This window comes from Daucus carota, chromosome 2 (genome assembly GCF_001625215.2).
Source record: "Daucus carota subsp. sativus chromosome 2, DH1 v3.0, whole genome shotgun sequence".
NCBI classification, from domain to species: Eukaryota; Viridiplantae; Streptophyta; class Magnoliopsida; order Apiales; family Apiaceae; genus Daucus; species Daucus carota.
Window position 1 is genome coordinate 19303317 of NC_030382.2, and position 14389 is coordinate 19317705.

At 34.4% G+C, this 14389-nt stretch overlaps 1 protein-coding gene across 2 annotated transcripts; it reads right to left on the reverse strand.

Annotated features, from left to right (window-relative positions):
* Window positions 1–4960: 4960 nt before the first annotated feature.
* Window positions 4961–10183, reverse strand: LOC108207153 (uncharacterized). 2 transcript variants are annotated; one of them, XM_064086542.1, is made up of 4 exons: window positions 9437–10183; window positions 8683–9306; window positions 7938–8504; window positions 4961–5856 (listed from the first exon to the last, which is right to left on the reverse strand). In XM_064086542.1, the coding sequence occupies exons 1-4, from the start codon at window positions 10032–10034 to the stop codon at window positions 5846–5848; spliced, it is 1800 nt and encodes a 599-aa protein (XP_063942612.1). In that variant the 5' UTR covers window positions 10035–10183; the 3' UTR covers window positions 4961–5845. The 2 variants fall into 2 exon arrangements, with proteins under 2 accessions (XP_063942612.1, XP_017233101.1); XM_017377612.2 differs by having other exon boundaries at window positions 4962–5697.
* Window positions 10184–14389: the final 4206 nt, after the last annotated feature.

Here is a 14389-nt window from a genome sequence, read left to right on the forward strand (position 1 = left end):
TCAAGATAAACTATTTCCAAATAATACTTCAGTCGTTTCAATGGTTTGTCTAACACCATTTAGACTGTGAACCTTTATTATATTACATAAGGAACTCGACAATCTAATCTTCTGCTATCCCATTTTATACTAGATTGTCTACAATATATAATATACAGACAATGTGAAAACATGCATTCAAGATTCTCAAATAATTGTTATATACTTCAAACGAATATTTCAGTATAACCCTAACAATCTCCCACTTATACTCAAGATATTCTTTGAGTATATCAGTGTTTATTACAAGCAATCCACTACCAACTATAACAACTATGTAACCAAGTATCTGACTCCTATCGCCTCCACGTGCTCCTGAAAAGCCTTAGCTGGTAAGCTCTTCGTGAAAGGATCTGCCCGGTTATCCTTCGATGCTATATCAGCCACAATGATATCTCCTCGCTTAACGAACTGTCGTATGAGGTGATACTTACGCTCTATGTGTTTCGCTGCCTTATGGGCCCGTGGTTCCTTGGTATTTGCCACAGCACCAGTGTTATTACAATAAATCGTGATTTGCTGTGGCAGATTAGGAACCACATCCAAATCCAGCAAGAAGTTTCGGGACCATATAGCCTCTTTGGCTGCCTCAGAGGCTGCCACATATTCGGCTTCCATGGTTGAGTCTGCGATGCATTTCTACTTTACACTCCTCCATATTACGGCTCCACCCCCCAAAGTAAAAACACATCCCGAGGTGGACTTTCTCTTAGCCTTATCTGTCTGGAAATCCGAATCGGTATATCCCAGAGGCAATAAATCAGAGGACTTGTAAACCAACATATACTCCTTAGTCCTTCGAAGGTACTTGAGTATTGCTTTTACAGCACTCCAATGTTCCTGTCGTGGGTTTGACTGGTATCTGCTAACCATGCCCACGGCAAAGCAGATATCAGGCCTCGTGCATAACATTGCATACATTAGGCTTCCACATGCCGAAGCATAAGGAACTGCCTTCATGTTCTCTATCTCCTTAGGTGTCGAAGGACACTGACTCTTTGATAGAGTAACTCCATGTCTGAAGGTTAAATTACCCTTCTTAGAGTCATGCATGTTAAAACGAGCTAATACGTCATCTATGTAGGGCTCCTGAGACAAAGCCAACATCCTTTTCTTGCGATCCCTTATAAGTTTGATCCCAAGGATGTATGCTGCTTCACCTAAGTCCTTCATTTCAAATTGTTTGAACAACCATGCCTTTATTGAAGACAACATCTTAACATTGTTTCCAATGAGTAAAATGTCATCAACATAAAGTACTAGAAAAACCACTGCATTTTCCTCACATCTCTTATACACGCATGCTTCGCTTGGACATTGATCAAATCCATATAACTGGACTTCCTGATCAAAGCGAATGTTCCAATACCTAGAAGCTTGTTTAAGTCCATTAATAGACCTCTTCAGCTTCCATACAAGATGCTCTTCGCCTTCTTTAATGAATCCCTCTGGTTGCTGCATATAGATGGTTTCCTCAAGATTTCCATTAAGGAAAGCTGTCTCGACATCCATTTGCCAAATCTCATAATCGAGATGAGCTGCTATAGATAAAAGAATACGGATTGACTTAAGCATGACTACTGGAGAAAAGGTTTCCTCATAATCGATACCTTCTTTCTGAGTATACCCTTTCGCAACAAGTCTTGCTTTCCAGGCTTTCACCTTTTTGTCTGATCCTCTCTTTTTCTTGTAGACCCACTTACATCCAATAGGTTTTATATCTTTGGGTGGTTCCACGAGCTCCCAGACCTGATTAGAATACATTGATTTCATCTCAGAATCCATTGCCTTTTGCCAAAGACTTGCATCTTTTTCTTGTATTGCCTCTTCGTATGTCCGAGTATCATCATCATGAATCTGTCGGGCTGTCGAACAACCCTCCCACTACGACGAGGAACTGGTGCGATATTAGTGACCGGTTGCACAGTCTGCTGTGGTTGTTCTACTTGTACTACAGGTTCATTATTCGTCCCTCCCACTAATTCCTCTAAAATGATACTACTCATGGGTTTGTGATTCATTATATAGTCTTCCTCTAAGAATCTTGCATTGGTGCTAACAGTGACATCCCGATCCTTAGGACTATAAAATAAATAACCTTTTATTCCCATGGGGTAGCCTACAAACAGATTTACTTCTGTACGAGATTCTAGCTTAGTCGCGTTCTTGTTCAGCACATGTGCTGGACAACCCCATATCCGAATGTGTCTCAGACTCAGTTTGTCCCCGGTCCACAATTCTAAAGGGGTTTTAGGAACCGACTAAGAAGGTACTAAGTTCAGAAGATAAGCTGTTGTCTCTAAGGCATGTCCCCAAAACAACTTGGGTAAATTTGAATAACTTATCATCGTTCTGACACTCTCTAAAAGAGTCTGGTTCCTTCTCTCTGCTACACGTTTCTGCTGGGGTGTGCCTGGTGCAGTCAACTGAGATTCTATCCCATTCTCTGATAAATATTCTCTGAATTCCCCAAGCAAGTATTCACCACCACGATCAGATCGTAGTGACTTGATACTTTTATTATGTCGCTTCTCCGTTTTAGCTTTGTACTCTTTGAATTTATCAAAGCACTCAGACTTACGGCGCAACAAATAAACGTACCCATATCTAGAATAATCGTCAATGAAAGTGACGAAATACTCATAACCACCTCTTGCTTGGATATTCATGGGTCCACATAAATCAGAGTGAACCAATCCTAACACTTCTTTGGCTCTATTCCCCTTTGCCTTGAAAGGCCTATTGGTCATTTTACCTTCCAAGCAGGATTCGCAAACTGGAAATGGCTCCACTGCCAATGAGCCTAAAGGCCCGTCTACTACCAGTCTTTGAATCCTCCTCAAGTTAATATGACCTAATCTCAAGTGCCAAAGATATGTTTGGTTCAAACTAGAAGGTTCCTTTCTTTTATTAGAGGTAGAAGATGTGTTGTTCAATACCCTATGTTGTAGTTGCAGTGCAGGTTGACTAGGATTAATTATATACAAATTGTCTTGCAATTTACCAAAACATATAATCTGTTTATTCATCATAATAGAAACATTACGATCCAAACAAACATTATAACCATCCATAGAAAGTTTAGAAACTGAAATCAAACTCCTTCTAAAAGAAGGTACATAAAGACAATCGTTCAAAACCAAAATCCTATCGGAACCAAAAGATAAATGAATAACTCCTACTGCAACTACTGCTACTTTCGTAGCATCTCCCATGAACACGTAGATCTCACCATCTCTAAGCATTCTGGATTGCTGGAACTCCTGCATAGAGTTACAAACATGATCAGTGGCTCCAGTATCTACACACCAAGTGCTCGTAGATATAGCCGCTATAAATGTTTCTGTAACTAGAGAAAGAGACATACCAGTATTGTTTGTCTTCTTAGGAAGAGGACAATCCTGTTTCCAGTGACCCGACTGCTTGCACCGGTAGCACTTCCCTTTAGGCTTTTTCACACCACCTTGAACTCCCACTGCCTTCACAGCTTTCTGTGTCTGAGCCTTTTTCTTCTTCTTATTGCCTTTCGGCTTAAAGGATGAACCTTTCTCAGCCACATTCACTTGAACACTCTGCCAAAACAATCCTTCAGCTGCCTGAAGTTCTGTCAGCAGTTCTGCAAGACTATACTGCCTCTTGTTCATGTTGTAATTCAAGCGGAACTGCTCAAAACTCTTGGGCAAGCTCATAAGGATAATGTCAATCTGGGTTTCCCCGTCAAGCTCAGCACCAAGGATCTCTATCTCATTCAGATGTGACATCATCTTGAGAACATGATCCCTCACAGGTGTACCTTCAGCCATCTGAGTGTTCAATAAAGTCTTCATGGCTACTTGCCTAGCAGCCCTATTCTGATCTCCAAAAAGTTCTTTGAGATTAAAGAGCATATCCGAAGCAGTGGCCATAGCCTGATGCTGATGCTGCAAAACACCCGACATTGCTGCTAGAATGTAACATCGCGACATCTCATCAGCCTTTATCCACCGCTTATAATACCCTTTCTCCTCATCAGGAGCATCAGCAGCGGGCTGCTCAGGCTTAGGTTCATAAGTGCAAAACGTGTACTCCTCAGCAGTCAACACAATGTCCAAATTACGTTTCCATTCAATATAGTTAGGTCCGGTAAGTTTGTTATCCTTAAGTATGGTGAACAGTGGATTAAAGCCTATTTTATCCTGAGAATCATGCATGAAAAAATCACATTACATATAAAGAAGAGTGCATTAAAAATTAAGACATATTGGTTCCTCTAACAATTATTAAAATTAAATGAACTAACGTTTAAACACCATAAGTTTCTGGTACGTCACGATGGGTGACATATATACCACCTAAATTTGTTTAAACGTTACTTCGGTCCTAATACTAAACAATAAGCCACGTTGGAGTGGTCTATATTATTTTTCATAGCTAAGTGTATACCATCATCAAATCTTAAATTATCCGAAACCTATGGAACCTGGTACGCCACGATGTGCGGCATGTATACCTTCCAATATTCTTTGAATAGAATATTTCAATTCAATATTCGTGTCTGGTTTGATTTTTAGGCAGTGGCGGAGTCTCATCGGTCTCACTTAATACCCATAAGCCTTAGAAATCGCCCCAAATCAGAGATAATGAAAATTCGTATTTATTCGTATTAATTTAAAAAGTTTGTTCCAGTAATATCTATAACATTCTAGACACCATAAATTACATGCCACGATGGGTGACGTATACATAATTTATATTCGTCTTTATGTTAAATTACATACAAACAATGATGGAGACCATGGGATTTAATATCATATTAACTCCCTCTCCCACTTAGAATTTACTTTGAGGATTTTAATCTAGATGCATCGCCCTATGTTAGTTCTTCGAAGTCCACATGCATACTATCATGGTCATAGCAACACAAAGAACACACAACATGGCAGCATACCATCATGATTAAAGCATTAATGAAAAAACATCCCTATGTCCATGTCATTCTAGCATGCGAAGGGTTAGTATCACATGGCATAAAAACACAGACAAGAAACACATAATAACAATAATCAAGGATTATGTAAATCATAATTGAAAACATCCACTATTATGGCCCCCGGAAAAACAGCTTCGAACTCATCCTTCGAAAGATTCCAGAAAACTTCGAGAGCCCGTTTGGAGGCCTAAACGGCCTCAGAATGCCTCGAAAAATTCCAAAAACAGCCTCGAAAACATCTCAACCGGGCTTTTCCAGGTTGTAGCTAGGTTCGCCCAAATCGGACATCGTATGCAAAAGTTACGGCCAAAACAATGCAGCACCCCCGAAATCAAATCGCAGCAGCGGAAGATCTCTGTTTCTTGCAGCCCCGTTGATCAAATAATTACATACAAATTGTACAGACGAACCAGCCTATTCTATTACATCAGATCCTAATCTAAAACAATTACAAATTAAATTACAAGATTAAACTATCACGATCAACCCTCGTGATTTACAACAGCCACGATAAACCACGTGGAATCCAAACATAACAGAATTAAAACACGGCCATAATAGTGGACAACAACATGCATCACAGAACCACTACATACATGCATATATAATCATGACATGGACTACATATCATAAATCGAAGAACCGCAACTTCGCTCTGATATCATTGTAGGAACAATCGGACCTTGACCCTGCGTTTTATGATACTAATTAAAAGTTCGAACAGAATATTAACTTTAATCGCTACGGCGCAAGCGATTCAAATCCACGTCTTCTACTGTATTCCCTGATTCTCCTTGGACGAAGTGTGGCCTTCGATCTCCCAAGGTGCGCCTCTCCTTAAATTATTTCTGTATATTATATTACATAAATTATATGTTAAACTATATAATCCTAAATTTAATATTTTATCATTATTAATTATTTATATTATATTTAATAAATTAATTAAATTAAAATTATTTATTAATATATGTACAAGTTTTTAAATTATATACCTAATTACTAATATTATCAAACAAAATAATGTGCTTGTTGATTTAATAAGAAAGAGAAACAATTAATTTTTGAATTAATAAATAAAATACATTATGCACTGTACGAATTAGCATATTCCTCCCAGAAATTCTCAGTTAATACATATGATTCTTTATATTTTATTTTCTATATAGTAAGTTTTAACGTATGTATTTTATGTACTTTTTATTTTATGCATGTAATGTACTCTTATTTAAATTTTAATGAAATTTGTTTTTCTATTATTATAAGATTCTTCTAAAATGAATTTTATTAATTATTAATTACATATTATTATTAATAGATATTAGTAAACACAAATAATTTTGAATCTGATTAACAAAAGATATATAAGTAACAAAATTAATATATTATAATAAAGTAGGTGATCCAAATTTGGATCATTGAACAGTAGATGTACAGAGGAGAATTTGGGATACTCTGTCCCAAATTTGGAATTTTTAACTACGGATCAGTTTGCCGTTAGAATAAAAGTCTTGTTTTTGATATTTGAGATATTAAATATTCAAAGTACTATAACATAAATTTTCTGATATTGAAAATTATTTGAGTTCTATAGACTATAATAATAAAAAATAATTGATTTTGTAGTTATTAAATTAAATATAATAAATTTATGAAAGCTACATTTCTTATAAAATATTCAAATCCGATCCAGTGAATAATGTCAATATGTATAAAGAAGTTGGGTAAATTTTTTTTGATTTTTCTTTTATGATATATACACTAGCTTATAACCCGTGCAACGCACGGACGATTATAATATTTGTTATTTTATTTTTTATAATTATATTTAATTATTTTTATTGTGAAAATAAAATTATGATAGCATAATATAATTAAATAAAAAAATTATTTAACAGCTGAATAAATTCATAATAGTTAAGTCTGTCAAATAGCTGATTAAAATTTACGTCGAACATATATATTTTAATGAGGATGTTAAAATATTTTTTTTTACATGTTATAATTTAAGGAGACCTATAAACCCAGATATATATCAACCAATCAATGTTTAGTTATAAACAATTTATAATATGGTGTAGCACATATTATAAGTTAAAGGGACGCGTAAATCCAAATATCGACCCATCGTACTAACGTAATGTTTAATATTTCAGTTTAATACCCACCAACTTGCCAAACTGGATTGACCGACCGACCAACTAAATTTTTAATGTTTCAGCTTTAGTAACATAATAATATAAGTATTGTATAGATTTTATAATATTACTTTTAAAGTGAGACCATTAGAGTATTTAAAAATAATGTTAATGTATTTCGATTAAAAAACATCACTGTTTATTTATTAATAATAATATATAATAATATTATAGTTTTATGTATGTATCACCCGTGTTAATTAAAGAAGATTTGTTTTTTTAAGTTAGAAAATCTAAAAAAGATAATGTGTTTTAGTTAAAAAGATAATTATTATGTTGCTCGATGTTATTTTAGAAAATTGAGTTATTTTAGTTAAAAAATACAGAAAAGATAATATATATTAGTTAAAACTAATAATTGGTTATATAGAAAGGCCGTATTTCGGCCCATGTGTCGACCAACCCACCGACCAAACTTTCAATGTTTTGTACATTTCGTGTTATGTTTAGAAAATTCGTTTTTCGGTTAGGAATTGAAAAGGATAATGTGTTTTAGTTAGAATGGGTTCTGTTATGTTTCGGAAGTTGATTTTTTTATTTATAAAATATAAAAAAAAAATAATAGTTTTAGTTATAAAGCATACTTATTTATAATAAATAGGTCTATAATTCTGTCCAAGCACTAACCGACCAAAATGTTTGGGGTTTAATAGAGTAGTATAGATGTACGGTGTAAATTATAGTGAGTAAATAAAAAATATGCGGAAGAGGTTTAAAAACTGAAAATATACCTGGGTCGGCATTGTTGATAAGAGAATGTAAAACAGTGGTACTACCACCAGGAGCATCCAAATTAAGTGGAGCAGTGCAAGTTGTACAAATCATCTTCACTATATCATAGTACCCACTTTCCACAGCTATGTAGAGTGGCGTTTCCCCTTTATAATTTTGAATATGTGAATCACTTGGATCGGCCTCCATCTCATTATCAGCTTGCCTAAGAAAGGCTTGGAATGAAGTAACTGCATTATCATCATCAAAAGGAGGAGGCAACAACTTTCCAGCAGCATTAATGAGGACCTCAGCCACTTTTGTGTGTCCTTGAGACGAAGCCAAGTGAAGGGCAGTCTGTTCATATCTGTTAAGCTTGACAAGAAGGTTTTTGTCTGCAAACTCCCTTAATATAAATTGCACATGTTCTGTATTTCCCATTTTGGATTCAGTGTGAAGGACAGTTTCTTCATAGTATTTGTTCAGTTTATGAGCATGCATCTCCAATGCAGCTGTGGCATCAGCATCTCCCGCAATGGCAGCCGCATACAGAGCATCTTTCTGCATAATTTTATAGAGGGTTCCACCTGGGATTTCAATATTTCATCATTTGTCAAATCGTGTGTATTTACGGAATCATCATGACGTTGAATATATGGTCAATAAATAATTAACATAAAATGAACTAAATATAGTATATATGTCTAACATTAAAAAAAGTAGAAAAAAAAAAGAGGAAAGACACATAGTCTTTGAAGAGCATACCTTGGTCGAAATTCTTGTCACGCACAACGGTACTACAATGAGGTCCGAGCAAAGATGGAGAAATGCAAGTTGTAGAGATTACCTCTGCTATACCATTCAACCCTTTTGCCACAGCTATGTACATTGGCGTTTTTCCTTCATTATTTTGAATATGTTTATCACTTGTATCAGCCTCTACTAAAAGCTTAACAAGGTCCACATTACCCTTCTTAACTGCTACATGTAAGGCAGTCTCCTTATTATTATCAGCTTGCCTAAGGAAAGATTGGAATGAAGTAACAGGATTATCATCATTTGGAGAAGGAGGCAGCAAATTTCTAGCAGCATTAGTGAGGATCTGAGCCACTTCTGTGTGTCCTCTATACGAAGCCAAGTGAAGTGCAGTCTGTTTAGAATTGTTAAGCTTGACCAGAAGGTTTTTGTCTGCAAAATCCCTTAATATAAATTGCACATGTTCTGTATTTCCATTTTCGGACTCTGTGTGAAGGATAGTTTCTCTTTTGTCGTTCAGTTTATCAGCATGCATCTCCAATGAAGCTATGGCATCAGCATCTCTAGCAATGGCAGCCGCATACAGAGCATCTTTATCCATAATCTTGTAGAGGTTTCCACCAGGGCTCTTAGCTATAAAAATAAAAAGGTGTCAAATTAAATAGCGAAGAAGATTTTAACAAATACAAAATTGGATTTAGCTTACATAACAAAAAGAGGTAAATATGGCTATAGATAGTATATTATGTTTTAAAGAGCATACCTTGGTCCACATTTTTAATACGCCCAACAGCACTACAATGAGGTCCTAGCAAAGATGGAGCAGTGCAAGTTGTAGAGATGATGTCTGCTATATCCTTGAACCCTTTCTCCACAGCTATGTACATGGGTGTTTCACCACTCGAGTTTTGAATATGTGTATCAGTCGGGTCGGCCTCTACTAATAGCCTAACAATAGCTAGGTTTCCTTCCCTGACTGCTACATGTAAGGCGGTGGCCGAACCATCAAAAGCTTGCCTGAGAAAAACTTGAAAAGAAGTAAGTTTAGGATTATCATCATCATCTGAAGGAGGCGGCAAATGGCTAGCTGCATCAATGAGGACTTCGGCCACTTCAGTTTGTCCAAAACATATAGCCAACTGAAGTGCTGTTTCCTTAAATATAGTACGCTTGCCCAAAAGATTTTTGTGTGGAAATTCCCTCAAAATAAATCTGACACGTTCTGTATTTCCCTTCTCTGATTCCAGGTGAAGGATAGTTTTATCATAAAATTCGGAGAGTGTATCAGCTTCCATCTCCAATTTGGCGGTGGCATCAGCATCTCCGGCCATGGCAGCATCGAACAGAGTGTCAAGATCCATAACTATATCTTTACTCTGCCACTGCTCCTGCCTGGCGTAATTTCTCGGATAATACCACAAACACCCTAGTTATATAAATGGAAGCTTGGTGTATGGTAAGGAGATGTTGACCTACCACAATGCTACGCTGTGCTCATGTAAAATGGTTGTTGAGCTTGGTAATGATGATGATGCATTATACAATTTTGAAAACTACTATAAAGTTGTGAATGATATATATTATTTATATCTTTCGTTGAAATAAATCAATAATAAGCAGTTAAATTGGCGGTTTAAGTCCTGAAAATAATATACAACTATCTTAGACCATCTCTGATTTGAGGAGAGAGTGCCTGTAAACTTTTTTATTTTCAGATGTATAGGCATAATCTTTTCAAAAAAAAAAGATGTATAAGGATAATTTTGAAAAAATTGATTTAATTTTTTCCTCAAAACACTCATAAAATAGAAAATAATAAATATTTTTTTAGGAAACTTAACATATTGTATTTTCTAAATGTAAAATCTCAATTTCAAAAATATATATATATATATAAATCTCTCATATATAAATTTTCAATAATACTTGCTCTCGCGAAACAAAACTATTAACAAAGAGTCAAATTACTTTGTATCAGAATACTTTTGATCATATTAAGCACAATTGTATTTTTCTCGAACATCATTTTCTAAGCACTTTTATTTCTTAAAGTAACAAAAGTTCGATAACCAAACCGGACTTGTTCTGCAATAAACATTTTGATCCATTCTAAGAGATAACACAGAAACTAGCTTATAGGAAGCTATATCATTTGGCTGAAGCTTGTTTTAACCACAACAAAAATCTTTTCTATTCAACTCATAATCTTCTTCTTCACACTTCTACTTGATCAAACTTTATAATTAATGATTTGTTACTTCCTCATTCAGTAAAATTCATATATTTGTGTCGAAAGCAAGTCATTCGGCAAAAGTACTAAACGCGCGATAGTGCATAACGATTAAGGAATGCAGTAAAATAATTGAGCATAATTTGCAAAATGATTTATACGCTTGACTTAAATTTTTGAGGTGCCAAATTCGAAACTGTAACTCTATTACATGAGTACAAAATACGAGCAAGTAACATAGCAGTTCAGTGGTCAACGGAATAAAATTATTGAAGGTGCTAGTTTTAAGAAAAAATTAGATGATTCTCTGGTATTAGAGGTTTATTTGTTGTTAACAAGTTGAAATAGTGGTTTGAACTTTAAAAAATTAATATCGAAAAACTCTTTGAAGGAGTTTTTTTTTAGTTTTGTATGTGTCTGTGATAATGAAACATAAATAAATTGGTTACAAAATTTTGCATAAACTAACATAATAATTGAAATGAGATGTTTTTTTTTTTTGACGAACAATAAGATTTTATTGAACATAAAACATAAGAACACAGTCGGGACAAACCTTCAAACTGACAACTACAATCTGATTGTGAAACAAAAATCGAGCTAAACAAATAGCCGATTTGTTTTCAGATTGCTTAACGGATAGAATATAAATATTCTTGATAATAAAAATGATAACAAAAATTTCTCGAGCAATCCAGTCGATACCAAAATCACTAAAAATAGTAGAATCACAATTGACCTGTGCACATAAAAAACCGGTGATAAAACAGTGTTCATATCAATCAGTTACATCAACTGAGGTTGGGGATACAGATGCCCCATATATTGAACCATCCTTTGTTGTGTGAGGTAAGCTCTCGCGATAAGTACCACAATTTCAGATTTGAAGCGGGTTGCCCAGATCTCCCAATACACCGTAGAAATCATTCTTCACGCAACATGACAACGAATCAAAAACGCAACAAGACATACACCCAAAAATTGGGGACAATCAACAACCCAAAAAGATGGGTACGGTAACAAGATCACACCCAAAAGGATTTAGATCTCGATTTTATTGAAAATTATTATAATAGAAATTAAAACTATAGAAATGGAGGATTCGAGATGAGAGGATGGATGAGATGGATGTAGTTTTGATGGAAGAAGGGGGCGGTGAAAGATGTATGATAATTATGAATGGCGTCCGACTCTCATTAGAGTTTTGAGAGAGAATGGAGCAGGGCTATTTAAGTCGGATTTTTTATACTAGTGTGAAATGAGATGTTTAATTGGTGCCATTAATATATATATACAGAAGTCTCATTCGAATAAAAACTTAACACATATCATTGTGTGAAATATTTTTCATTCTAACTTTTAAATTAGTCGAACCGAAACCAACGCACAAATCACGGTTTTTTAAATTAGTCGAACCGAAACCGTGAACCTCATTTCGGTTTTGGTTTGAATCGGATTAATATGGGATTGGTTTATGCGGATTTTGCAGTTTAAACCAGACCGTGATCACTCCTATAAAGCACAGTTTAAATTCTGATTAGATATCAGAAGATTTTATAGTGTAATTTGTAGTATCAATTAAATTTTTCATATTCTGTTAATTTTTTCAAATCCAATTAAATTAAATATCTCCGAATTTCAAGAATTCAACATAATCTACCATAATCGCAATCCAATATACCTCTAAAAAAATATACCTCTTAATTCATAGCCAAAATAATTATTTAACAAAATTACTAATTCAATCCACTAATTATAAATCATACGGCTGCTTATCTTTATAAACACTTAAGTCTTAACCTGACTAGCCACGGTCTTAATATGCTATCGCAATTTCTAGCTCAAAGTATTTAACCTGGTAAGAACATTTTTCAAAAGACTTTCAAAATGAGAGGGAGAAAGAATTTGTTGTTCCAGGAGACTTTTAGAACTCTTCAAATCATTAAAAATACTCTTACATTAACATTTGAGAAGGGAGAAAGAATTTATTGCTTCAAGAGTCTCTTAAAATAAGCTGTTACCTAGCTCCTAACTTATGTTTTATAATAAAATATTCATTCCCTCCGGTTACATTTGAATTTTTGTCATATATAAGTTTAAATAAGAATAAAATATAAACTTGAGAGCAAGTATAAAAAATATCGTTGGAATTGAGACTTTTAAATTTGTATTAACTTACTAGGAGTTTAATATTTTATATTATATTTAATAGTAAGGGTGGTAGTTTCGGGTAACGGGTCGTGTTCGTGTCAGCCATCTGGTCGATTTCGGTTCAAGCTAAAATCACTTAAAATTGAATAAAACTGAAAATTGAAGTTATTAGAAACGAAATTCTAATTTCGGGTCATTTCGGGTCCATTTCGTGTCAAACCGATGATTTTCGGGTCACTTTCGGGTTTTGTCTCAGTAAATCGGGTTGCGGGTTCGGGTCGGGTTCGAGTCGGGTTCGGGTCGTGTCTGATATTGCCGGCCCGGTAAGAGTTAACTAAGATGCTCTTGGAGATGCTTTAACTTGAATCAACTATTTTGTGAATGATAGCCAATTCTTTACACTTTAATTACAATGTTAAATCTAATTTTTTATATTTCAAAAGTTACTAAATATAATAAAATTTAATAATATAAAAATCAATTATAATATCTATTCTTATCCGTATACTTAATTAGTTTATATGTTAAATACCAATCCATCACATCACTATATTTTTCACTTATTCTTATTTTTCCACTCATATTTTACTTATTTTTTAATTTCAGTGTCCGATGAAACCGGAGAGGGAGTATAGTAATTTTTTTCCCCCTAAAAATCACTCGTATCTTACTATAATTATACCGATAGTACTAGGGTCAAATTATGAAGAGAATATGATCTGTTAGCGAAGGCGAAGCTTATATTTTAGTATATTTTTGGACGACATTGATAATTAGTGGGTTGTTAGTTAAGATGATTTACGTGCGATTACCTCTATTTTAATTTAACAATATCCACCAGTTGTTTGCAGCATCTTCCCATCCGTGTGACCTCTTATTCTAACAACTTTTCGTGTTGTGTTTGATTAGGGATGATGGAATGAAATAGAATAACAAAAATAAATGAAAATAATAGAGATAGGAGGTAAATTTTGAAAAAAATATTGAATGAGATATAAGAAAGAATGAATCATTATTTCTCAAATTGAGGGTGTTATCTCTTGCAGAAGGCGCAAGGAATGAAATAGAAGAAGGAATGAAAATTTTAATATTTGCTCATAACATATAGTGCAAATTTCATTTTATTTCTTTCGTATGCATTTATTTCAACCAAACACAACATTATTATCTCACAAACATGCATATATCAATCTTTGTTAGGCAAAACGATCGAGAATGAGTTGGTTGTTATATAAATTAGAAAACAAAAACAGTAATTGAATAATGTTTTGCAATTGAAACATAAAGAATTAATTAAGTAGTAAAAAGCTGGCCATCTTCATTGGCTGCTGGTGG